Source organism: Aulonocara stuartgranti, assembly GCF_965226115.1.
Source record: "Aulonocara stuartgranti genome assembly, chromosome: 23".
Taxonomy (NCBI): domain Eukaryota; kingdom Metazoa; phylum Chordata; class Actinopteri; order Cichliformes; family Cichlidae; genus Aulonocara; species Aulonocara stuartgranti.
This window is the reverse complement of record NC_138958.1, coordinates 39,850,722-39,877,500: the sequence shown is the minus strand read 5'-3', so window position 1 is coordinate 39,877,500 and position 26,779 is coordinate 39,850,722. Positions and strand designations below refer to the sequence as shown.

The 26,779-nt window shown below is 43.6% G+C and overlaps 1 protein-coding gene across 3 annotated transcripts in view; it reads right to left on the bottom strand.

Moving 5' to 3' along the window:
• pard3ba (par-3 family cell polarity regulator beta a) overlaps nucleotides 1–26,779 on the bottom strand; it is a 195,437-nt gene that overhangs the window by 26,003 nt on the left and 142,655 nt on the right. For all 3 annotated transcript variants that reach the window (XM_082524118.1, XM_082524119.1, XM_082524120.1), the window contains exon 22: nucleotides 14,412–14,523. In XM_082524118.1, coding sequence (XP_082380244.1) covers nucleotides 14,412–14,523 — 112 coding nt within the window. The remainder of the gene's footprint in view (nucleotides 1–14,411; nucleotides 14,524–26,779) is intronic.

The following is a 26,779-nucleotide window of genomic DNA, read 5'->3' as shown; positions in this document are numbered from 1 at the left end:
GAATCGAGCCCGTCGGCACACAAGATTATGTCGAATTAGGAGGGCTCTGTGTGTGCGGATCACAAACAGGAGGCTCACTTGCCCCCCAGTGTACACTAAACACTCCCACACCTGGACCCTGCTCACACAGAGCTCGTTAGCAGCAGATGGTACACACACACATACACACACACGGGGACCAAAGGTTACACACATTCAGACTGGAATGCAGTCTAGTTTGGTAATAGGCCAATCTGCTGGTAATTGTCATCATTGTTAGTGTTTGTGCAGGCCTCAGCTTCTGACCTTGCAATGGCTCTTTACATTTCCTTACAGTTGAGTTCAGGCTCTGACTAGACGAGTGTGCTAGAGGTCCATGTAAGGATGAAACAAACCGGGCCAACAGATATTTTGTCTCATTAGCTACAGAGTGTTCAGAGCGGTGCTGGTGACTCGTATGTTTTGCCGCAGCCGCACGCAAAGCTAATTTATCTGTCCAAATACATTTTCTCCGGTTTAAACTTTCAAACTGTTTACATGAACTCCAAATAGACTCAATGTTTTACATGCATCAGAGAAGGCGAGAGAGGAAGCATACTCAACACAACATTGTGCACATCGCTGTGAAAACCAGTGACGCTACTGGCTAAAAGTGGACAAACACACAGAGAGAGTGAGAGAGGATTTGATTTGTTTAAGCTGCCATCAGCCAAGAATGATGACACAGCATTCAAAGTAGGCTTGTCTTTTAAAGTTAAAGCATCTGTGCAAAGCAGCTGGATTTTTTGATGAATTATTGGTTCCAAATATGCGATTTTAAACACGGCCGGGCGATGGTGTTCACAGATGTGGCTGTTTCCATGTTTTGCTAGTCAGTTTGACCGCACATACACATTGGTGCTTGCATCTTTCTCTTTAACACTGTTGAGCCTTTCTGTGGGTAATAAAGAGACTGAGGCTGAGATTTTACCCTCCTGCTGACGCACATATAGACAGCTGCAGACATCAGAGGTGAGTAGCTGTTCTTATTATACTTTTTTTTTTCTTCCCCTCCAAGTCCACCTGGATGACTAATGCATAGTTGGTGCATTGTAATGTAGTGTCTGCATGGACCTCGGAGGGCAATGAGGATGTCTGCAGAGGGCCTCATGTTCATCCCCTGATAATGATACTTCTATCATAGCGTACTCACAGAGATTTAAAACAAAGAGAAAGAGAGATGGCACAGTAGAGACTGCAGAGTTCAGCAGGTACTCCTCAAACTAAAAGAACTGAAAATATACCTAAGTGCTGCTTTATTTATGCCCCATAATGTATGTACACTTTTATGTCAGCTCGGTGTCAGAGTACCTGCTGCTTGCTGCTCTCAGGCACACAGCACAGCAGCAAAACAGCAGTGGAGACCTGTCATGAAGGTGGGCTAATGGTTGTTGCTGTATTATTCATTTATATATTTTTAGTCCTCATGTATAAAATCTTTCTGGTTGCAACTGGTCTCCAAACAATCACTATGAAACTACCAAAAGTTAGCAAATACTTGCTAGTCTAATTTAAAAATGCAGAGTTTGCCAACACGCTGAGTCAGCCTCCCCAGATCAATGCAACTCATCTATGACACGTCTGTTTGCAACACAGGTTCAACTTCTTTGGTGGTGTATTGGGGTTACAGTCCTATACGGTGTCACTCTACAGGTGAACTGCTGTCCTGTAGCGAGTACAGCACTATCCCTAAATTTCTGTTTCAAATCTAAGAAGTCCTTATTGGACTCTGAATGCGAGTAGTTAATGCGAATTTCTGCATATGCAGACAGGAACAGCTTTCTGATTTTTGAAGATTCATAACAATTCATCATTAACGTAGCCCCAGTCAATTTAAAACTGATAGCACACTAACTTATTGATGTTTTAATGCTGTCTTGATGCAAAAACGTCACTCTGAAGAAGACCTAGTCTGTCTTTGAAGCTCAAAGGCAATGAGATTGCAACAAATTTGGCTGTGCAACAGCCTTCAACCACTGCTTTCCCCTTGTGTGACTGTAGCATTAACAATATATTAAGATGTTTTGCTAAACCAAATCAGTAAGTTCCAGTTCCAGTAACCTCTGGAAAGGAGCCTTTGACTTTAGAATGGGAACTTACATGTTGGTGTGCTTTGCTGTCACACCTATCTTCATTCAACATGGATCCTAAACCTGTTCCATGTGTGTTAGTGTGTGTGGCCATGGCAGTGGCCATGGGGCGTTGTTTATTTACTGGGGCCGTGTCCCTGCTCCTGTCTTCCTCTGCGGTTCTGTTAGCCTCCCACTGTTCACTGAAATAACATCCAAATACCCCTGCAAGTGTGTATGTGTATGTGTGTGTGCAGATGGTTTGTGTCCCCTCTTTCCAGGCTATGACGCCTCCAAAAGGCATGTCTTCATGTGTGTAAGAAACAGATTTTTCCCCCTGTGATGTAACCAGAGAGTGCGCACAAGTCTAGAAACAGCCTTAAAGTTCAAACCAGGTTTTTTAAAAAAAAACAAAAACAGCAGCATCACTCTGCCAGTTCCCCGTCCAGCTGTGCTGAGTCATGCGTTTGTGCTCTGAGAAGGCATCATCTCCACAGCATGCGTTAAACAGTCCTCTGTTGTTTTCTCCTTCCGGTCACAGATTTTTAGATGTGGGGGTTGACGCCACCGCCGGCGACGGAGTCTTTGATGATTGCATCCAGCTACTCATGCTCTCCAATGGCCTGCTGAAAATGTCGTAAGGTTGATCTGTTTGACCTTCAGATGCTTTGATGCAAGCCCTGCCAACTTCAGGACCTTTAAAGAAGAGGATTACTGCAGTGGTTTGAAGGGGTCAGTTTAGAAAAAACAAAACCCAAAAACTCGTTTATCCTGATGTATCTCTACGTGCATTTTTCTTTCTTATATTTTGTCCAGGCTTTTCCAGATTTTTTTTAGTTCCAAAAACAATTAATGGGATTGGAAAAATCCACAGAAGAGTGTTTCCCCCCCCAAAAAAAACATTGCTCCTTGTATGATGGAGCTTTAGCAGAAGCTACCTAGAAGCCAACTCCCTCTAACTCTCTCTGGAAATTTAGCAAAGAAGCAATTTCCTCTGCAGAGTGCAGTACTTGCAGATGTTTGCCAGCACTGCATCCTCTTGGCCCATGATGTCCCTTTCGCCTCCCAGCTCACTGCTGGCAGCAATTTTCTTTGTGAAGTACAGACAATGCACAAAACCCCAGATTTTTGGGTGGAAGGGGAGTGATGAAGTGGCCTGTTTAGTGTTCCAGCCACTTGATTTAAAAGTCAATTAGGAAGACGCTCAGAGCCTTAAGTGATGAAATAAATCACGCTTATCCTTTTAGATTCCTCTATAGAAATATGACTTTATGAACAACAAGTGCCTGCATCTAATGCCTCCTTTTTTAGAGGTAAAAGCTTGAAATATAAAAAGAAAAAAAAACTGTAAGAACTTGACATTACCTTGAAAATGCAGGTACTACAACAAAAATGCCCATTGTGCACATTGGCACCTTTGAGAGGAATGGTGTCATGATTTAAAACGACGGCGGAAATGTGACCTCAGCGGAGACAACACAAACACGTAGCTGACCCTGTCGAAACTCCATCTTCTTAAATCTAAACATAGCGCGGTGAAGTGCTTTGAAGTGAGAGTGGGCACGAGCACTGAGGAGAACGGGAGATTTTTATCAGCTCGCAGACAGATCACACTCTGCAGTTTGCCCGTAGGCCACAGACGAGCTGTGGGGATAAAGACAGACACCAAATAAGTCCCTGTAGGCCTTTGCTGGCCCAGATGGAGAAGCGGGAGAGAGGGAGGGGGAAAAAAGAAAAGAAAAGAAAAAAAAAAAATCACCCGGTTGCTGTGCAGCATTGGAATGAAGTGACTTAAAACAAAAAAAGAAGCGAGAGGGAAACGTGGAGCCTCAGGGATGAGCTGGAGAGACAAGGACAGAGGAGGAGGAGTCCGTGGATGGAATCACTCATTGTGACTTTGTAGGGAGAAAAGCGGGAGAAAGGTGTTATACGTGTGTGTGAGAATTCTTGATAGCAGCGGGTAGAAACATAATGCTGGAAGGAGCTGTTCAACTCTTGTCTTTGTCTCCCAGGAGTGTGAACAGAAGTTCAGCCGGTGCTCGAGTCTGAGTCGGTGCGCTTCGGAGATGCTGGAACAGGGAGTGCTCATATGTGTACCAATCAAGCAATGGCCAAGAAAGCGGACGATGTCAAACAATACACAACACCCGCTGACCTGCTCAGACTGTGAAATTTCAGAAAGAGCACCGAATGAGCATGCCGATTGTGCGAGGCCTAATGGGAATTTGGATAAACCAGAGCAAAGAAAAAGAGTTTTCCAACTTTTTTTTTCCATAATTATACAAGGTATGAGATATTACATAACCCACTCATTTATCTTGGATTAAGACCTAAAGGTAAGCCCTAATACAAACACAGGCATGGACATTTTGAGGGACAGAGAGGTGACGGCTAGGCTGCAAAGTGTTTGCTCGGCTTGGTGCCTTAAGAGGCATTTTTATTGCAATCATTGCATAATAACTATGATTTGCTGCAGTTAATTTCACAGGAAAAATCTTATTTTTCATTTGCATGCTACCATTTAACTGTGTGTCTGTGCATTGAACCCATATCTACTGATGCACCTTGCTAACCAATCTAGCTAGTGTTAGCTGTTGGACATCCTTTTTCCTGCTTGAAGCTTTAAGGTGGTGGTCCACAAACCAGAGTGTGATATAACATTGGCAGCATTCATCTTTTACATGCAGATTATGGGATGGAGAGATAATTGCTCCACAGTAGTCTTTTTTCCCCTTTGCTTTTGCAAGGGGATCACAATGGAAAATCAACAGCCTTTTTCAAGCTGATGTACTCTGTCAAAAAGCTAACATGCTAACATTTTGCAAGTACGTACTGTCCTCCCCTAATGTCCCCGTGACCTTCTGGGGGCTGGTAAAGATGACTTTTAACTGGAAACAGTTCAATTTTACTTGTTTGCAGAATATTCATGAATCACAATTTCCCGATAATTCCTTGTTCTGGAAGAGCTCATGGTATAAGTGCAACCGGCAATCACATTTGCATTGCAAACCAGTGAATTATCTCACCTCAGTGGAAAGGAATAAAACGATCTGACAAGGCTGAAAGCTGGACTAAATGGCTTGTAAGAAGGGGCAATCTCTGCAGCACATCCTTCCCTTTATAATTATCACATCAAGCCCTGCATTAACAAAGAACAGTCTCCTGTAAGCCTCGCCTCCCGAGTCATTTCTCCTCTGTCATTTCATCCTGTTCGGTCTGTTTTCCAGTAGCTGGGCACAGTAGCTTGTTCGATGTTATTCTGGGCTGCGTGATCCAAACACTAACTTGTGGTGGGGCCTGTGTAATTTTATGAGCCAGAATAGCAGCCTGGTCCACAGTTAGAGTTAGGGACCAACAGGCACTCTTTAATCAGCGCAGGGCTCAACTGTTGTACAGGATAAGACGGGCGTGTGTGTGTATAACAGAAAATCTAGAGTGTGTTTTACGTTTAAGGGTGCGAGAGTGATCTCAGAGGGGGTTAAAAGGAAACCAGGATGAGAAGACTGCATGTCTTGTAATTACTGAATTATGGGATTCTCCTCAAAAAGTTTTGTGTGTTCGCTGCCAGCCTGGATTTGGCTGCAGCCTCCTGCAGTGAAATGAACTCTGAAAACAGCTTCAGTCTGGCCAAAGCTGAGGTTTGCAGCCCTTTGATGATGATTGTGAGTGTGTGTGTGTGTTTGCCTGCTTATGCGTGTCTAGACTTGTTTCTTTTGCATGGTTGATTGTGAGCTGTGTGGGTTTTATGTGTTTGTGGCATGTTACCTCTTAAAAGTCGGTAATAAAATGTGACTGAGCGGGTGTTCATACATATGTGCATGTTGGCTTCTGTGCAGTTTATGCATTTGTTTCCTTAGTAATTATTGTGCAGTGCACTGTGATTAAATGTGTACACGTTCAGGAGGTTTATGCTCGGGATGGACCGATCTGACTGCACACTGAGATTTTGCCTTCAAGTATCCACCAGTACTGTGTACTGATCTGATTCTTGTGTTAAGCTAATATGCTGCACTGCTTACTCTGAAGAATCATTAATTTCTTTGGCATCACCGACAGGGTAAGGGAGTGTTCTGATGTGTAGTAGACACTTTTCAGGCTCTCCAGGTGCCAGCTAGAATGTTAAATGTTTAAATGTAAGAAGTGTCACTTATCTGGAAGTGTTGAACAGACCATAAGCTTTCTAGAGCAGTGTCCATTTAACAGATGAGACCAAAGTGGACATGTCTGGCTGTGATATCAGCATAAACACCTCACAGAAACTGTTAAGCATGGAGGTGGAGGGGTGATGATTTGGGTGCGTTTTGTAGCCAAACACTGCAGCAAATCTGCAACAGAATGGTTGAAAAAAGGAACGAATCCCAAAGCCCAGAGCTCAGCTTGATTGACAGCATAAAAAAAATCCGTATTTAAACAATTGCCCGGATGTGGTGGAGCCACAATTCCTCAATATGATGGGAGATACTGGTGAATTCACACAGAACATGATGAATCCATGTTATTACTGGTAACAGTGGTTCTACAAGCTGTTAGCTTAGCTTTTGCTGAATAAATACCGATGAGTTGTAATATGCCGTGTGTTGTTGGTCATTCAGGTTATATTTATTTACCTAATTTTAAACCTGGGAGGGACCACATCATTTTTTATTGCGTCCAGACTTCTTCTCTGTTTCCTCATTTTCACAGTGCAGGTGCAGGAACAGCACAAACTCACACACACATGCGCACACGCACAGGGCATATGCTAACCTGATTAACACTAACATTAGTCTAACATTAGTGCAGCCTCCTTCCGAGAAACACCCCCGGACCAGCTGCTCGCGCTCTCACTTGCTCACCTTCTCCAACATGCACAAACTAGCATCTCAGCCTCGTTCACCCTCTCTTTTCTTTACAAACCGACATTTCTAATATTTTACCTGAAATGTTTCTAATTAACTGACCAGTACAGAGCCGAGCAAGAAGGAGAGGCAGAGAGACTGCACGCATGGGATGAAAACAAAGCTTTGACAACTACACTGCCTCGTGCATTACACAACCGCTCCCTTGTTCTGCTGAGCAAGGAGACTTCATTCCTAGCCTTCTATTAAAGTCCAGCTTTAAAAAAAAGGGATGTGAAAATGAGGTTTATATATATATGTGTGTGTATTATTATTACTGAGAGGAAGAAAAGCCTCTGGACCTCTGAGTGGGCGGCTGTTGTGCGTGTTCGACTGACAGCTGAGACAGCAGGGGGGCAAAGACACATTATACTTTAGGTTACAAGCCAAGGAAATACAACAATTTGTCAGCAGCGTTATAGAAGACAGGACTTTAACCAGTGATTTATAAGCCTGGCGGCCAAAAAAAGCCTGAATTGACCCCCGTTGAGCTTAGACATCAGGAAATTAGTTTTTTTTCTTAACACAAAGACTATAGCAAGCCTGGAAAGGTTGGCAACAACCAGATATAAAGGTTAAAAGTGATACTTTCAGCTGATGCTTAACTGATGTCAGTCGATCTATGTTCACTAATTATAGTAAGCTACATTATCCCTTGCTGTATATGTGCAACGTTAATGGTTTGTTGCTCTCATAGAAAACTGTGGTCGGAATTCCAGGACGATCCCTATTAAAACTCCAAACTGACTGTTCCTGGTTCACTTTTCCACTCAAGAGCCTTTTCTTTTGTTTTGTTTTTTAAAATAAGGATCATTTTGAATAAGGAGTTGGTGAGAAAATGCTCACACAAGAGGTTTTTTTAATCTAAATTAATTTTGTGGGTTTTTTCTGGGTTGTTGGTCGGCTGGAGGCCAGCGCCACCATCAGCCTGACAGAACGACCGTGTTTACCGCTTTATTCCAAATGAAATGTTTTGATTGGCCATAAGCCAAAATGTATACGCTCTCTGTCATTTATTTTTATTTCTTCCCTTTACGCAGTGATTTTCCTCTCAGAAGGAGAACATGACAAATCATTTCCAAAACAAATCCGTGTGCTGTGGCAGGAAAACGCACTGAAATATGAATTTAGAGGAACTTCCGAGCATTAATGCATCCCTAATGGAAAATTTAGAGATGGAGTAAAGATAAAGCTCAAGGACACTACAGCAGGGCGGATGCTTGTTTAAATCTCTAACAACTAAGACCGCGCAGGCTACACTGTACACTGTCAGACCATCGTTTCTTCATTCTCCTCTTTAGCTCAAATTCTTTAGTCTTTTATGTCAATGCCTCCATGTGTCTGTCAGTTCCTCTATCCCATCTGTCTCCTCGTCGTGCCAATCCAGATCCTCCTATTAGATGTCCTATTTTTCATCCTTCCCATTTTCCCCCTAAGGAGCTTCTTTAAGCCTCTCTGACTCTGCTCTGCAGCTTTGTCATGTTCTTAGTTTTAGTTCCTTTTTGTTTTTCATAAAAATAAAAAAGTTCTCTCTTGCGCCGTCACTTCCCTGCTGCTACTCTCCTCCTCCTCTCACATCCTCTCCCTCATTCATTTGCTCCCTCGGGCCTCCTTCCCCCTTGTGTGTTTAGAAGCAGGTTTCTGCAGGCCTTCATCACAGCGTCTCCAGCAGCAGGCGAACAGCGGGACGAGTGAGAGAGTGGGCCAGAGTTCTTCATAGCACAGGGTGTGCGGTAAGAGCGTGCGCTTGTCAGGTGAAAGCTGTGATGGACAGTCAGTGAGGCACAGTGGGAGCCTCCAGTAAATAAACTACACATCAGCCCACAGATACAGAACCTGCAGATACAGTTGCAAGTCTGTTAACGCAACACTTTGACAACTGCCATTGACTTTATTTCTTAGAACGAGGTGCTTTTTCTCCCCCCTAAAAGTAAGCTTTTAGATCATCTCACTGGTGAAGATCATTAGGACTATGGGCACAAAAACCACTGGGGGCTTGTGCCTGTGGGCATGAAGAGGCCCTCGCACATCACCAGCGCCTGAATGCGTGTGCGCACACGTCCACGAACGAGTGTGTGCGCGCGCAAGTGTGTGTGTACGCCATCTATCACCGTGACAGGCTGGTGCGTGTTTACTTAATGATGTGGGGGTTTATTTATGAAGTGATGGCCGACGTGTGGGAGGGAGAGGGAAAAGTGAGAGAGGGGGAGAGATTGAGACAGCCTGAGGATGTGACATTAAAATATCATCAAGGTGATGGATGTCCGTGCACACAACATTAGAGAGAAGTACAAAAACAAAAAAAAGAAAAAAGCAGCTGCGCAATGGATGACAAGTCGTATCTGGACTTGTGCGAGCGTTTTTCCGTGTGTGTTTCATAATGACTCCGAGTGTGTAGTCGCGAGTGTGGTTTTCGGGGACTTCTGTGTTCATTAAGGTGTCACATGTGCTGCCGCTGTTGTTTATGATTCACAGGGTAACGAGTTGAAGATAAGATGCACGAGTTCCTGCGTACGTGTATGGGTGTGTGCGCCTCCTGTATGTGTGCCCGTGTGTCTTTGTTAGACTGGGCAAACAGGATTCTGGCACGCTGCGTTACCATTCATTTTGGCATGGTCACATACACTATAATGTACATTTCCATTATAATAAACCTGACAGAGAGAAAAAAGACACTGAGGTGAATAAGCGGTCTGGGTCAGTGCACCAGCTGTAGACTTTGTAGGACATCCAAAAAGAACCACTAGGGGGCAAACAAATAGGCCAAAAGGGAGAACGAGTGAGGACAAAAAGAGAGAACTAGACATGGACTGGCTTTTGTACTCAAACACTCAAAGTGCTTTAGACTACAAACCACTTTTCCATTCACTTAAACACTGGAGCCACCAAGCGTCTCATATTTTATCATCTGGCATTTTAAAAGTTTCCCGTAAAATGTTTTTAAATAAACCCCCATCATCTCATGTTTCATGATTTTTGTCAAAAAAGGTTTTTCCATCATGGTGTGAATTATGGCGTGTGTGCAGAGGATGTGCGCACATATAGATATGACGAAAACCGGGCGTGTTGCTGGCTGTGTGGAACAGACGGACAACCATAGCTGAGCTAATCAGAGAGTCCAGAGTGTGGAGAACTAATCCGAGCAAATCTAGAGCTGACCGATGCACTTTCACTGTTCTACTTTTATAGTAATGAATTTCTTAAAATGAGTTTCTCGTTTTGATGTAGCCAACTGTGCGGTTACATTTATAATGTCGGCAACGAGCTGCTCAAACTGTTACACAGTGAGCGCTCTGTTTTTATACCCTCTTATCATACCAGTTATCCAGCATTCATTTTTAACTAATTTAATAATGTTCTTCTTCTTCCATAAGTTTTTCATTATTCAGACGTGCTTGTGACTGTGTTGCTTGTTTATTAGCGACATGTACGACATATTTTAAATTGGAATCATCTGTAAAACCAATAAAACCCCTAAAACTGAAGATACTGAAACCAAATGCTGTGAGGTGACAGTCCTCAACAATGCATGGCAATGTCGAGCAAGAAAGAACGAGAGCAAACGAGAAGGAAACAAGATAGGAAATTGGAGGATAATCAAAGTAAAATGACTAAAATACAAGTGCAACAACCATGTCATTTACCTCCACCCTAAAACAATCAGACAAAAAGAGTGTTGAAACCAACCCAAACACACCCGAGGATCCGATCCAACATTAGGCCGCTTAAACTGAGTTGTTACACAAGCTGAAGTAGGACTTTCACAGTCTCGTGCTAGAAAGCTCAAGTCTCACCACATCACAAAACTGAATGTCACACAACACAGTCAGAGCTTTACGCCAAAATCCACTTGAATATTAGATCATTAGATTATGATGTCATCAGGGGTGTCGTAGCAACAAGCGGAGTCAACAAATTTATAAGCCCATGTGCAGCGCGGCGAGTTAAGCTGATATATTATTGCCTTTATCGAACTATAATAAACAACCATGTCAAGAGAAGTCTCTGCAACAGCTGACTGATCTTACAGAACAAAGAAGTCTAAAAAAAGAAACTTCTCGTGTACTTTTGTGGCTTAATTGGCCATCAAGACATTAAAGGGAGCCTATCATTAGCATATGGAGAAAACAGAGAGAGTGGGGACAGTGTGATTGGCATAATTACAAGTGTGACCTATCCACAGACAGGGAACATGGAGGACGGGTCAAATTAGAGACAGATAGACAGACAGGAACACAGAGGAAGCAGGGTTGGAGGAAAGAAATGAGAAAGCGACACGAAGCCCTTTTTGAAGACCAGATTTAACCGCATGGGCGTGCTCACATATACACACAAAGGCAGTGACACAGACCCGCGCGATGAACTCCACCTCTAAACCGTGCACGCTGGGAAAAACTACAATAAACAAAGACACGAATAGATATTGTAACCATAGTCTTTGATTCCTGCTTTTGTTTATGTCCGTTTAGGTTAGTGTGGTACCCAGACACACTCACACAGACACACTTATCTTCTCTTTCTAACACACACACACAGCTGACAGAAGGAGATGTGTGCTCCTGGCCTTGTGCGGAGAGCTTGGAAAGCCTTTTTAACCATTCAAGGCTGCAGAAAAGGGCCGAGTATAAAAGAGCAGCGTGGCGTGGTAGAAGTGGTGGCAACTAAAAGGCTGATAAAACAAGGCCGTTGTAAGCGAGTGAGTGCCACGCTCAAGCGCTCTGTATTTATGCTCGCCCCATACCATCGAGAGAGAAAGTAAGGTAAGAAGGTGAATGTGCAGCAATATCCTGAAGGGGGAGGGGTGGGGGTTCTGAGATAGCATGGAACTGCAATAGCGGTGTATGGCAATAATGTATCAACACAGGGACACCAAATATTGATATTTTATTATTAATTATTTAGTTATTATTCCGGGAACTGAGCAGACTCATCATCTCAACCAAAAAACTACCCAACGCTGGACGCGGTTAGCTTGACAAAGCTTACGCCTAATTCAGAGCAAGCTAACGGCTCAGTCACACAACTAATGATAGGACAGCGAGCTCCCTACAGCTACTGAAATAAACAAAGAAATAAAACTAAACTGGTGGCTGGACGGTGATTGTAATTTTTTTCATGTTCTGTGAACAATCGCAACTCGTGGTGACTGAATGGCTGCCCAGACTTTCAGGGTGTTGCACACTTTTGACCACAAGGTGATTGCACAGGTTGCAACCTTTCTGCAAACAGTTGCAGCCGGACTTGGAATGACTGCCATCACTCTCAGAGACGTTGTCCAAAGTTTTAAAATAATTGCAGTCAAATTTATAAATACAGACTTTGTCAATGAGAACAACTCGAGAGAACTCGACTCAGCTGGCTTTAGTAATATTACTATAGAACCGGACGGTGCTGAGTGCAAATGTAATAGCTGACATCGTATTGTGAGATGTCTGGTGATTCCCACTTCATATATCCCGATGATCACATGACATAAGGACTGCTGATCAACTTTTTTCAGCTCCCGAAAGTGAACAACACAAACACAACAGGGCTTAATTATGTCTTACACTTGTCTCATGCTGGTATTTTAAAGTGGAGGATAATTCTTTTGTTTTCTCAAAACAGTGAATTTAGATTTAGATTTAAAATAAAAGAGATTTGTACAAAATGAAACTTAAAGCGGTTACTGAGGTGTTCTCTGGAGTAGATTAAATCAAGTCCCATAAACTAATGGGAATACATTATTGTCTTTACTCGATAATTTAGTCTACTTTGGATAATCTTACATCTCTAACAGAACATTTCCATTGGCCAAACACACCGTCTCTGTGATTGTACTGAAGTTTGGTTAATTATTAAACCAAAGAGTATTATGTTAAGTTTTTCACCTTTACTGGATACTGAATTATATTACAGATTGGACGAGCGATGCAGGGGAAGAGCAGTGACTGAAGCAGAAACCCGCTCCTCTGGGGGAGGTACCTGTTTGACATGCGCTCTAACCACTCAGCCATCAAACATAACCTGTGTGCCACAAAAAGAAAAGGAGGAAAATCAGAGAGCAGAAGTTTCATGAGCAAACAGAAGCAACTTCAGTGCAAAGGAGAGGTTAAAGCAGAGTGCAGGAAATCTGTGCAAACAGCCGTACGTCTGAGTGCGAGGAAAGGGGTTTCTGATAGATCTGAACTTGAAAGAAAGAAATATAAGAACTAAGCACTCAAGCAATATACTCCATAAAAGCTTAATCGATGTCTGTGAATGTAGTTATATATCATCATGTTATGAATCAAAATATCCTGCCAATATCTTCTTTTTTTATGTTCCCACTAGAATTTCCTTGATGTTTTCCTGTGTCTATTCACACTACGTGTGTGTGTGTGTGTGTGCTGGTAAGTGCAGTGTTTCATTATCAGTCTCCTCAGGGGAGAAAGCCACTGCTGGTTTCTGCTGTGGACACCGCTGTCTTCTTTTTGGGTAAAAAAAACAACAAACTGATCAGAGGTTGCACCTCATGCTTGCTGCGCTTTAATTGCATCAGAGTTTGGGTACCGACTGAGTCACGGTGATCCGAGGCAGAAACACATGCTGCATAGGGATGCGTAATGAGTGACAAAGCCCCTCGGGCCTCAGAGACAGCTACTGTGGCGTGTGTCTGAGAGTGCCTAATGAAGACTGGTTCACGGGGCTTCATTGCTCAATAGACACAGACTACAACAAGTGAGGATGTGAACGCGGCGGGAGGCCGGTTGTATCAGACGATTTTGTTGCGGCGATGCGGTCAGTAAATCCATATTTCCCAGATGCCTCTGCTTCTCTCCTCGCGTTACCTAATGAAAGCCAAATCTCGCTCAGTGGAAATGCCGTGGCGAGATTCAGCGATTCTGATTTGGATCAAAGTGTGATTTTCTGCATCTTTGGGCTCGCTATTAAAAAAATCCCTTTTTAAAATGCTTTATAAATGGCTATTGATTTCCATGGCGAGTATGCCGAGTTTGGGAGTGTACAGAGGTAAATGAAATGATTCCTCAGGCCGGATCAATACAGGTTCAGGGACATTTAGCAGTGCAGTCTGGTTGGGAGAGGCAACAATCAGGGATTTCAGGCCTTTGTAGAACAGAAAAGGGGGGGTGAGGGGTGGAGAGAAGGAAAAGCAATAGGAAACAAAAGAAAGAGATAAAGCGGAGCTAAAAGAAAGGTGGGATGGAAATGTCAACAGTCTAATAGATCTCTCCATATACCAAATGAAGAGGAAAGCGGGCAGCTCCTCGATGGCACACAGGCCCCTCAAATGTTAACAAGAAGCTGAAATCAGCCTGAGAACAACACACGGGAAAACACAGTGGTCTCTCAGGAGTGCTTTGGAAAGAAGCACACACTGACATACACTCTTCATTTCACCATCTTTTAAACTGGTGTCCAGTTTAAACCAACTACAACACCCCCCAAAAAAAGCACGCACACTCACCCGGTTTGGATCATACTCCAGGATTCGGCGCCGTGCGGCGTCTAGCTCCTCGTAACCCGGGGCGGCTCGGGCTTGCGTGTACTCCCTGCGCATTCCATGGAGACGCTGATCACTGCAGAGACGAGCACAACAGGAAGGGTTAATAATCGCAAACACACACTATTATGGAGAGAAGCAACAAAAAAAAACTAAACAAAATAAGACAAAAAATAAATAAATCTTTTTTTTAAATCTCCTTTGCAGGATGAAGAGCCGAGCATCCAACACAGGTGGGAATTCAGAAGTGAAGCAAGAAGGCAGGTGGCACATATTCAGCTTAATCTTTTGTTAAAGCCGCCGATGTTCTTTGGCTTCATGATGACAAGCCCTGACTGCACAGGAAGACTGACGGGCAAGACAGAAAATATCCACAAAGACATCAGTGCCTCTGTTGAACTTTCTTCAGCTGACAGATAAAACCGCAGCGGAGAGAAACGGAGCTGAAACATTTCACGTTTTTTGTCTTTTCACTCTGATGTCACAAAGAGCAACGAGGTGCCATCCCGGATTCAGATACAGACAAATCAACCACCCAAAAGGTGAGGCCGAACCCGACCTAGAGGTCACCAAAAGGCAAAAAACAAAAAAGAAGAATACATAGGCCCCACAAAAGTGCAAGCGACTGCCAGCGAGGAGATATGAACGAGACAGAATGGGGACAAAACTTAAAGAGAAACATCATCATGCTCACTGGACCTTAATGCCAGATAAGCCTCACACACCTGGCACTACAGAGTCGGGCGCACACAAACAAGCGTGAGGACGCGCGCGCACACCAAAGGCAACAGACGGTTTGCGCCTGAGCGAGCACAATCCTTCGGGATGTGCTACCAAAGTGCGACACAGTGCTGTCGTTTATCTGTGTTTACTGGCTGCAGCGGGAACGGGTATCTAATATTGACACTGATATGCAGTTCGTTTGCCATTTCTATGTCCTCGGGAGATACACGCCTTGAGAAGGTGTTCAAACTCGGGAGGGAAAAACAGAATAGGAAGAGCAACTTTCCTTCAAAACCACCCCACACATCTGTAAAACTCGAATGCCCTCAGCAGCCTCGCGAGGCCAACCTTTTTGTCCGACAAAACTCCCACGCACCCTTTATTACACGTGTGTAACGCCGTCTAATGGTCTGACCTCCAGGCAGACCATTAGACCAAACCGGAGCAAAGGAGAGAGGGAGAGTGCGCGCGAGAGGCAGAGGTTCATTAGTGAAGTACATAGATTACGTGTTTAAGTCTCTCTTGTGACCCTGCCTTTAATTAGAAAATCAGGCTGAGACGTGTGTGTGTGTGTGTGTGTGTGTGTGTGTGTGTGTGTGTGTGTGTGTGTGTGTACACCAAATATCTGTAATGTACAAATGGGTGATTGATCCTTATAATTTGGTATGCGGGACACACAGTGACAATGTGATTGTGCCTGGGTATACATGTCTTCAACTTAAGGGGGAGAGAAAGCCGAGTCTCTCTCTCACACACACACATTCTCGTTTTGATATCGCAGTGAGGACATCTAATTGACATAATGCTTTCCCTAGCCGCTTACCCTAACCCTAACCATCAAAAATGAATACCTAATCCTAACCCTCAGCCTAAAATTAACCATAACCTAACTGTAACACTGACACTAAAACCACATTTTAAGTCTCAAAAATGCCTTCAAACTCGTGACGACCGGCACTTGTGTCCTCATAAGTGATGTTTGGTCCTCACAAGTATGGTAACATTCCAATTTTTGGTCCCCACAAAGATGCCTAAACAGACACACACACACACACTCCCGTGTCAGTATGTTGGTGTGCACACTGTTGTTGTCGTTGTTCTGTGCGCGCGTGCGTCCTCTGCCAACGAGTCCCTGTCAACACTTCGGGCGCAAAACTCGATCCTAACTTGCTGCCATGAGGAAAATAACTTTCCGAAAGTTTCCGTGCTGTTATGAAACGCCAGCGCAGATGCTTCCGTTTTATGAAGATGGATATCGGAGGCGGCATTACTCCCAGTACCGCACTAATTGTTGCTTCTTCAGATTGGTTTAATGGCTGGTTTCAATGCACAGTTAATCAATACTCATCTCAGTTTCCCCCCCAAGTGTCCCACAGACAACCTTGCTATTAAGATATTCACATTTCATCTCTTGCATTTTTCTTTTTATTCACTTACTGCTAGCTTTTTAGTAGTCTTACCCTCTGCCGCCCATCACGCAAACACACAAACAAACAGACCCGTGGAGAATAAATGCACACGGCCAAGTTAAGACTTTTTTTTTTCCCCTTTTCATGCCACCCCTCTTCTAGCGATCCCATTAGCCAATCCCTGGGCCCGTAATTAGGCCTGCCATTTTGATTGAGCGTGCGTGTCGCTCTCCAAATGAAACAACACTGTAATTATCTCATTATGCTGCGGCCTCCATCACTGACAACGCCAAATATTATCATATTAATGGCTGAAGACAGACGCTGATTCTGGATAAAACATTAGATGAGGGTGGATGGGTGCGGGGGGGTGCAGGAGAGGCTGGAGGTTTGCGAAGTAGCGGTTTGATGGGCTGACAATTCGAGCAGGCTGCTTTCCAAACAGTGAAAGAAGAGGTTCAGAGGGATTAATGAGTGGCTGTACACGCACGCACATTTGCTTGTCCTGTCCTATATACGTGTGTTAAAAGAGACGGACAGGTAAGCTACCCCGTTGTCATCAGCAGCTAATAACTGCTGCAGTCTGCCGGCCCGAGGCCAGAGCCATTCAGCTCAGTTGTTCTAAGCCTTAGCGAGCACAGTTTTTCTCTAATGTGACACAGGACTGTTAATGACATCAAGGCACTGAAATGAGTTACCCTCCAGTTGAGAAACAGGGCTGGCATTCCTCAGATTTGAAGTAATCTGGGAAAACCTTTTATGAACTTTTCTATTATTTATGGCTTAATTAGAGAAGCAACACTGCGACTGTGGTTATTTGAAAAGTCACTCAGCCTCGCCCATCATGTACTGTTGCCTAGCATTACTCAAATGACTTCGACTGCCTTTTTTCTTACAAAGAAAGAAAGAAAGGAAAGGAAACTGAAGAAACATTCCCAAATTAAATTTGGCCCTTGAAGCTTGAGTCCTTGTGAAGTGCTGCTCCACACCCAGTGCTCCTGCTACATTTGGATCCCATCCTGGAAGTCCTGATCTGACCACACGGACGTTTATGATTTCACAGCTGCTGTGAGCTCTCTGTGCTGCTACAACATAGACCGAATGGCAGTCTTCAGTGGAAGAGCCTGCACTCTCCTGAGGCAAGGTTCATAATAACACAACAAGCATGAATATCATTTTTCTGACATTCAAAGTGTCAGACTGTCACTGGGGAGTTCTACTGTAACATCCTAAAAGAGCAGAGAGAACATTTGGCTCACAGTGCCTTCATTCTCTTTTCTAACATGAAATTTAAATCATAGGGTCTCTGTTTAAACGGGGACTTCTATGGAGCGATCCACGAGGAACCTTAGCAGCAGTGCAAAAAATCATAAGCAGACAAAAAATGAAGAATGGTGGCCAACTTTAAGGTTGACTTTAAATTTACATAGGTACATTTGCAGAAACAATTTTCGGAACCGGGGATGGGTCCACCGAGGGCTGCGGCTTGATCCACGTAAGTCCTGGTCCATGTGGCTTGTTCAGGCTAAGCCTACTGTACCCCTAGCCACCAGGCACTCTTCCCAGATCTGGCTCCAGATTGGGGTCTCAATCCAGGTAAGGTACAGTGGGGCAAAAAAGTATTTAGTCAGCCACCGATTGTGCAAGTTCCCCCACTTAAAATGATGACAGAGGTCAGTAATTTGCACCAGAGGTACACTTCAACTGTGAGAGACAGAATGTGAAAAAAAAATCCATGAATTCACATGGTAGGATTTGTAAAGAATTTATTCGTAAATCAGGGTGGAAAATAAGTATTTGGTCACCTCAAACAAGGAAAATCTCTGGCTCTCACAGACCTGTAACGTCTTCTGTAAGAAGCTTTTCTGTCCCCCACTCGTTACCTGTATGAATGGCACCTGTTTGAACTCATCATCTGTATAAAAGACACCTGTCCACAGCCTCAAACAGTCAGACTCCAAACTCCGCCATGGCCAAAACCAAAGAGCTTTCGAAGGACACCAGGAAAAGTATTGTAGACCTGCACCAGACTGGGAAGAGTGAATCTACAATAGGCAAGCAGCTTGGTGTGAAAAAATCAACTGTGGGAGCAATCATCAGAAAATGGAAGACATACAAGACCACTGATAATCTCCCTCGATCTGGGGCTCCACGCAAGATCTCATCCCGTGGGGTCAAAATGATCATGAGAACGGTGAGCAAAGATCCCAGAACCACACGGGGGGACCTGGTGAATGACCTGCAGAGAGCTGGGACCAAAGTAACAAAGGTCACCATCAGTAACACACTACAACGGCAGGGAATCAAATCCCGCAGTGCCAGACGTGTTCCGCTGCTGAAGCCAGTGCATGTCCAGGCCCGTCTGAAGTTTGCCAGAGAGCACATGGATGATACAGCAGAGGATTGGGAGAATGTCATGTGGTCAGATGAAACCAAAGTAGAACTTTTTGGTATAAACTCAACTCGTCGTGTTTGGAGGAAGAAGAATACTGAGTTGCATCCCAAGAACACCATACCTACTGTGAAGCATGGGGGTGGAAACATCATGCTATGGGGCTGTTTTTCTGCCAAGGGGACAGGACGACTGATCCGTGTTAAGGACAGAATGAATGGGGCCGTGTATCGTGAGATTTTGAGCCAAAACCTCCTTCCATCAGTGAGAACTTTGAAGATGAAACGAGGCTGGGTCTTCCAACATGACAATGATCCAAAACACACCGCCCGGGCAACAAAGGAGTGGCTCCGTAAGAAGCATTTGAAAGTCCTGGAGTGGCCTAGCCAGTCTCCAGACCTCAACCCCATAGAAAATCTGTGGCGGGAGTTGAAAGTCCGTGTTGCTCGGCGACAGCCCCAAAACATCACTGCTCTCGAGAAGATCTGCATGGAGGAATGGGCCAAAATACCAGCTACTGTGTGTGCAAACCTGGTAAAGACCTATAGTAAACGTTTGACCTCTGTTATTGCCAACAAAGGTTATGTTACAAAGTATTGAGTTGTATTTTTGTTATTGACCAAATACTTATTTTCCACCCTGATTTACGAATAAATTCTTTACAAATCCTACCATGTGGATTCATGGATTTTTTTTTTCACATTCTGTCTCTCACAGTTAAAGTGTACCTCTGGTGCAAATTACTGACCTCTGTCATCATTTTAAGTGGGGGAACTTGCACAATCGGTGGCTGACTAAATACTTTTTTGCCCCACTGTAACAAAAGCCCATGATCATCTACTTCACAGGACTCCTCTTTCTAAAAGCTCTGTCATTTGGAAGGGGCCCAGTAGACCTGCTACTCCTACACATTAGAAGAAGGCAGTTGTGGTGGTTTGGGCACCACGATGCCTCCTGATTGCCTCCAAGGGGAGCTTCAACTGCTAGGAGACCCCGCACCAGAGCCAGGATACACTGGAGAGATTATGTGAACACCTTGATGGTCTCTAGAAAAAGTGGGGGAGGTGGTGAAAGAGAAAGGAGGTGTGGGCATTCTTGTTTAAACTGCTGGTCCTATGACCCACACCCAGAAAAGTGGCAGAAATAAGTCGGTTGGTTGGTTGGTTGGGATTCTGCAGAACTTTCTGAGTGCAAATACACATCAAATGGGTTTCTCTGTCTGAGAAATACACACAGAGGGTGTATTGAGTGGTTGAGACTATTGTTGTGTTCTCATGTTTCTTTAGTTAGCGAGTATTGTGTAGTGAAAAATAAAAACAGGTGAATGACTGGTTTAAAACAAAGACACGGGTTCTCATTATGTGAGGAACCAGAGTTTTGTAGTGATTTTCTGCCATTTGTACATTAATGTTCAGTCTAAGTGACCGACATGTAAAGACTTTATGGATTTATTGCTTTGTTGCAGTCTAAAGTGTTATTTTGCCATATCAACTCAAGTACAGAAAATTGACATCATTTAAGTTACGTCTCGTTCAAATACTTTATCCCATGCATACTTCACAGTACCTGACTACACAGACTGATCTAACAGTGCTGTGAGAAGGAAAACTGGAGGAGGACGGAGATGGAGAGTGGAGAGGGAGAAGATGAGACACAGTAGCAGGAAATGAAAGCTGCGTCAGACGACAGAATGAGAGCAGAAGTAAACAGCAACATAAAGACTGAGATGGCAACTTGGAAAAGGAGTAAAAGCACGAACAGGGGGACTAGGCCGAGAGAACAGAAGCACCGGTGATAGGAAAGCAAGCGGGAGAAAATGTGTGAGAAAAGCAACTATCCTGTGGTGTTAGCCAGTGTGAGGGCAGACTAATTAGGAAGTGTGCACTGCCGCCGGCTGGTTTGGCGACTTCTTCTTGCAGGGGCCAGCTGATTTTAACACAACGCACTGGGGGAAAAGAGCTCAGACGGGCAGGCTTTTCTTTGCTGCTTGCATGCTGGAGGTAAGCACACTTCAAAGTGCATGATCAATGTTTGGCTTCCTGGTGAAATATTGGAAACAGACTCAGACAGAAACTCATTGGTGCTCCAAACTAAAAGCAACGGAAAAACAGAGTTTTTTCCTCCTTTTACTTTTGCCCTAAAGAACCACAACCAATGGAACACATTCATTTTCTATCAGTTACACTGATTCTTACTGAAACCTGAAACTGAGTACTAATACATACAAGAGTAACTCAGACTGTTTTTTTTTTTAACCCATAATGAAGTAGATATGCTAAGAAAGATGCTAACAATCAATCTCTACACCCACCCACTTTCAACTGTCCAGGATGTCTGAGCGCCAGTAAAAAGCTCTCTCTTCTGTGAAGATAGCTCTGATACAGATGTAAGCTTGCTAGCATTTTCAGGTCAGACTCAGGGTCTCCTCTGGGCTGGTTCTGCCAAAAAACATCTCACCTATGAGGCATCCAGGAGGCATCTTAGTCGGTTCGCCTAACCAGCTCAAATGACCCTGCTTTAGTCCCAGCCCCACACCAGTGGGTTAAGTCCTCACCCAAAGGAGAACACAGACACACTTGGGAGAAAGCTAATTTGCTTCCATGATCTTATTCTTTACCCACGACACCTCTATTTGGACAGGCATGGAGACAGCGGAGGTCAAAGGCCGTGGCAGTCTAGTCTAGTGCTAAGGCTCTTCAAGAATCCAGTAATTCAGCACCGGTTATTGTTTTTTAATATCTTGACGTTATAAATATACAAATAAAATTAAATAAGGTGGAGAAGAAGATGCTTTTGGTTACACTGATCACAGCTCAGCCTATGCATACATGTCAAAAGCCAACAATGCCCCCCTGCCAAAAACCAAAAAAACCAAAAAGGTTTTCGGAAGTCCAAATTAATTCGATCACCCCCAGCATCCTGCTCAACAAACACATTACTCACCATGCATCTGTTTTCTGTTGTTAGACAAGCGCGTGGTAATGATAACAATAAATTGATTAACTGACAATCTGAAACTAGCCTCCAGTAAAACAGGCTGCTTACTCTATGACTGACCACAGAGAACAGAGCAACGGGAAACATTTTAACAGCTTAGATCAGGGGTGGGCAATCTCAGTCCACGAGGGCCGGTGTCCCTGCAGGTTTTAGATCTCACCTTGGGTCAACACACCTGAATCACATGATTAGTTCGTTACCAGGCCTCTGGAGAACTTCAGGACATGTTGAGGAGCTAATTTAGCCATTTACATCAGCTGTGTTGGTTCGAGGACACATCTAAAACCTGCAGGGACACCGGCCCTCGTGGACTGAGATTGCCCACCCCTGGCTTGGATAGATCACAAATAAAAAAGACACAAAGGTCTTAATATGGAGTACACACTAATGAAGTGTTGTTTTCAACTAGAAGTCTACTTCAGGCAGATGCTGTCGGGCGGCTAAAATCCTCGGCAGAACACAAGAAGTTGCATTTTTCTGCTTCTGTTTTCTGCTGTACAGAAAAGGTAAATTTCAGCATTTGTCTTAATGAGCAGTCTCATTATATAAAGTCTGCTTTGCACCTCTTTAACGCTGCTTCCGCCTGTAGCAGAATAAAACTGCTTCCTCTATCGGACCAATATTCAGAGTGTGCAAGGAAACCAGTGCTATTCATGGCATTGCTAAAAAAAAAAAAAAAAGACGTAACATTTCTATATCCAACAGCGCGTGTAGCACTTTTCCTAAAATATTTCAACAATTACTCATGCTTGTCTGGAGTGATTTGAGCATTCCAGTTTGCCACAGTGTCAGGTAAACCTAGAGGCATGTAATCCTCATGCCACTGCTCCAACCACGGCAGCAACGCGCCGTTTACTTAGCCTCGTCTCCCCGTTCTTAGCACAGTGTCGCAATTTACGACACAACCCCTCACGAGCCTTCACATCTCTGCTCTTTGGCCTCCTGTTCTTTCTCACTCCTCTTTCATCTCATCTTTCTTGCTCCAGCTACAAAGACTGCCTCCTGGCTAATAAAATTTGACAAGCATAGCCAACCTTTTTTCTCCACAGGTCAGCTTCTAGCACAGCTCTAATCGAATGCGACGCTCATCAGCGTACACACCTGCCATCGGAGGTCTAATGAAAATGTCCGACAGCGAATTAGGGAGACAGTGCTGGAAGTCCACCGCTGAGGGGCCTTGACAGGAAGTTGAGGGGAGGGGGCACCGGCATGTCTCAGATGACAACGAAGCATTTATATATATACACACCAACCTCCAAAATCAACTAGATAAATTAGCTTAAGGATTTCATATTTCTTTATAAATCATATTTTTGGGAAGTATCATTAAAACTGAGAGGTTTTAATAAGAATTTCACATGCAACAACTTAAAAAGGAACTACTTTGTAGGAGCAGAAGGTCTAAAAAGTCAGAAGCAGGCCTGTTTGCGCTTCAACTTACAGAAACACAAACGCAATAAACGAGCTTACACCTGTGATTTTGTGTGGATAAAACCCACTGGACCACACACAGAAATGTTGCTAGGTTACGCTGGGCTTTCTCACAGAAATATTACATGTGGGTGGCTGTGTGTGTGCGTCTATTTCTGACTGTGTGTGTGCGTTTATGTGTGTGAATAAAAGGCACAGAGGTTCCAACCTCATGACCAGCAACACGTGTTTTAACAGATGTGCAGACTTACCCAAAAAAATGAGAAAGAAAAGCAGTTATGAAAGCGCATGTGCGCCTTTTGTATGTACTATATGATCTCAGTGACGCTGCTACTGTATTTAAAGGAAAACTCTTGTCCATTACCACAACTCTAGATCACAAAAAGGAAAACTGCTTAAACGCACAATACCTCTTTAGTTCATACTGAAAACGACAACACAGGTGACTGAAGCCCTTTACAGAGATGAGATTTGTAGCATTGTTTGTAACATTTAAGGCTAAAACGAGGCCCTAACAGTAGCAGTTCAGCTTATTGGTGCGGCCCTCCACAACAGTCCCAGTTGGGAAAGTTAATTGTTCTCTCCTGTAAGTAACAAACACGATTTCATCCAGACGTGGGTCACGTTTACTTTAAAGCTCGTCCCTGTTTCATTCAACATTACCACAACACTCACGGAAGAGACACAAAACACTTGATGTGACACACAATCTCACCCCGGCAGCTGTGTATTGATAGTTGCTTTGCTAATTAAAGCTGCCACATCCTATTAGGAGTTAAGGGGGAGGCATCTATTCACGCTTTCATGGAATTCAGTAACAAGGTATGGTTTAATTATTAACCTGTAGATTATGAATGACACATCTTAAGTGACGGACACATTTGTTATTAGCTGTTAGATCCTTATTGATCTCGTCTCCGTACCGCTGCTTTCATAGGCTTTGGAAACGTTTGCGAATCTTTCTACTGTCTGTTGCTGCAGGTATGTGATAACCTGAAAACAAACAGCTAGATCTCTCTATAGCTACTAGTTTTGTCATAGTTCAGATTCGATTGATAACCTTCCCAAAGGAGGTTATGTTTTTGGTGGCATTCGCGCAGGGGCGTGATTTCCAGGGGGGTTATGCCCCCCTCCCAATAATCAGACCCAACCAACATAACCCCCTCAATAAAATTATGAATTATCTTACATAAATAGGCTGTTGATTTTCTTTACTCATTTCAGTTATTACTGAATAATAACTAGGGCGATCGTGGCTCAAGAGTTGGGAGTTCGCCTTGTAATCGGAAGGTTGCCGGTTCGAGCCCCGGTCGTTGTGTCCTTGGGCAAGACACTTCACCCGTTGCCTACTGGTGGTGGTCAGGTGGCGCCAGTGTCCGGCAGCCTCGCCTCTGTCAGTGCGCCCCAGGGCAGCTGTGGCTACAATGTAGCTGCCATCACCAGTGTGTGAATGTGTGTGTGAATGGGTGGATGACTGGATGTGTAAAGCGCTTTGGGGTCCTTAGGGGCTAGTAAAGCACTATACAAATAAAGGCCATTTACCATTTACCATTCAGTTATTACCAGCAAAATAGTTGCATGTTTAATCATGATGTGTTCGCGTGTTTGTAAACACAGTAGCTCAAAAAGTTTTGAATGGATTCTGATAAAAGTTTGTAGATCTGAGGTCATGATAACAATCCAGTAACATTTAGCTTACATCAACCATGGTCTTAAGGTCAACTCAATGATTTATCAGTAAAAACCATGCAACATAAAAACATTTGAACATATCCAAGTTTTTTTGGGGGGAAACAAAATAAACTGGTGATCAAAAAGTTTTCACTGGATATTTTTCACGAAACGTTTTTTTTTTTCTAAACGTATTAAACAATGAAATAAAAGTTATTAGATTCATTTAACTAAAAAAATATGGGTTTCAACAGAGCTAATAACAAAAGCCTGCACTTCGCACTTGCTTTTTACTGCACTGTGAACTTCTTAAAGTACTATTAAAAAGAACAATACTGTTCCCTTAAAAGCCCGGAGAGTGAGCCGTCTTTGCACTCTTGGATGACAGACGGTCATCATGACAGTAGAGACGTAACCATAAAGTTGCATTATATAAACATTTGAGGCTGTAATAGCTTCTGTACCAGGGCTTTGTAAAACAAGGCTGGTGTTTTGTGATTTTTGAGAAGTCAGTCTGTTGTTTTTACTGTATGTTCTGTGTGATGTCTGGGTTAAAATAAGGAAACGCTCCTTATTGGTCCCGTGTGTAAAACAAACAAACCGAGCCCTTTTCCCCCCATAAAGGAGCGACTTTAAAAAATTAATCAGCTAACCCCTGTGACACATACTGAAGTGGAAGCGGGCATTTCACGCTAAAAGTTTTTATCGCAGTTCTAATCATGCACTGATGTCAACGTGATGAGGGTGTCATCACACACAAAGTATCATAGATAGCTTTAAATATACTGTAGCTTCAACTTTGACATGCAGCCCTGCAGTTACTCAAACAGGAGCAAAGAGTGAATGTATCTGCAGATGATTTACATTTCATAGGGTAAATTAATGATGGCCATCGACCTGTGTCGCATGTCATTCCCGCTCCCATCCTCCTTATTGCCTGGAACGGCCATTGTTGGTCACTATCTGTCACATAAATGAGAAAAATGAAGCACTATGACAGCGGGCAGACGAGTAGCAGCCAGACTTCCAGTAGTCCTCATCCCGTACTTGTTATTAAGTTCATTCTTTATTTTGATATCCTGATTGACTTCCTAATAGTACAATGACATACGACAGCTTGCCAACATTCTCTCATTATTACTGATCACTAATACAATAAATAAGGCGAAAAAATGAACGAGGGGTTTACCTTGTAGGATGGAGATGAATTAATTGAATTATTATGAACATGTGCAGTATGGCTGTCCTCTAACTACATTATTAGACATTTATTTGTATCCCTTTGTCTCTACAGACACCTTCTCACACAGAGTTAACAAGCCAAAGAAGACTCCTCTCATCCATCATGTTAATGCTAAAGTCTAATATACATTAGGAGCAAAACAGAGAAGCGAGAATGGATATGTGACGCACCGAGTGTGAGAGAAACTGAGGGAGAAAGAGTAGAGGGAGAAAACAGGCTGGTAATGAAGTACCCACCACTAGTGGATAAGAGCTAAAGTGGTCTAACAGATCTGTCAGGCTGCTAGACTGTGGCTAATTATCCCTCCTCCTCTTTTGTCTGCGTCCTCTCCTCTGTCACTTCTTCTCTCTCGAATTTACTCTGCCCGGCGTGTTTTTCTCTCCACTTTGGCTCCGTCGTTTTCTCCCCTCTTTCCCTGCTTTTTCTCGTCTCTCTCTCCCTCCGTCTGTCCCATCTTCCCATTTCC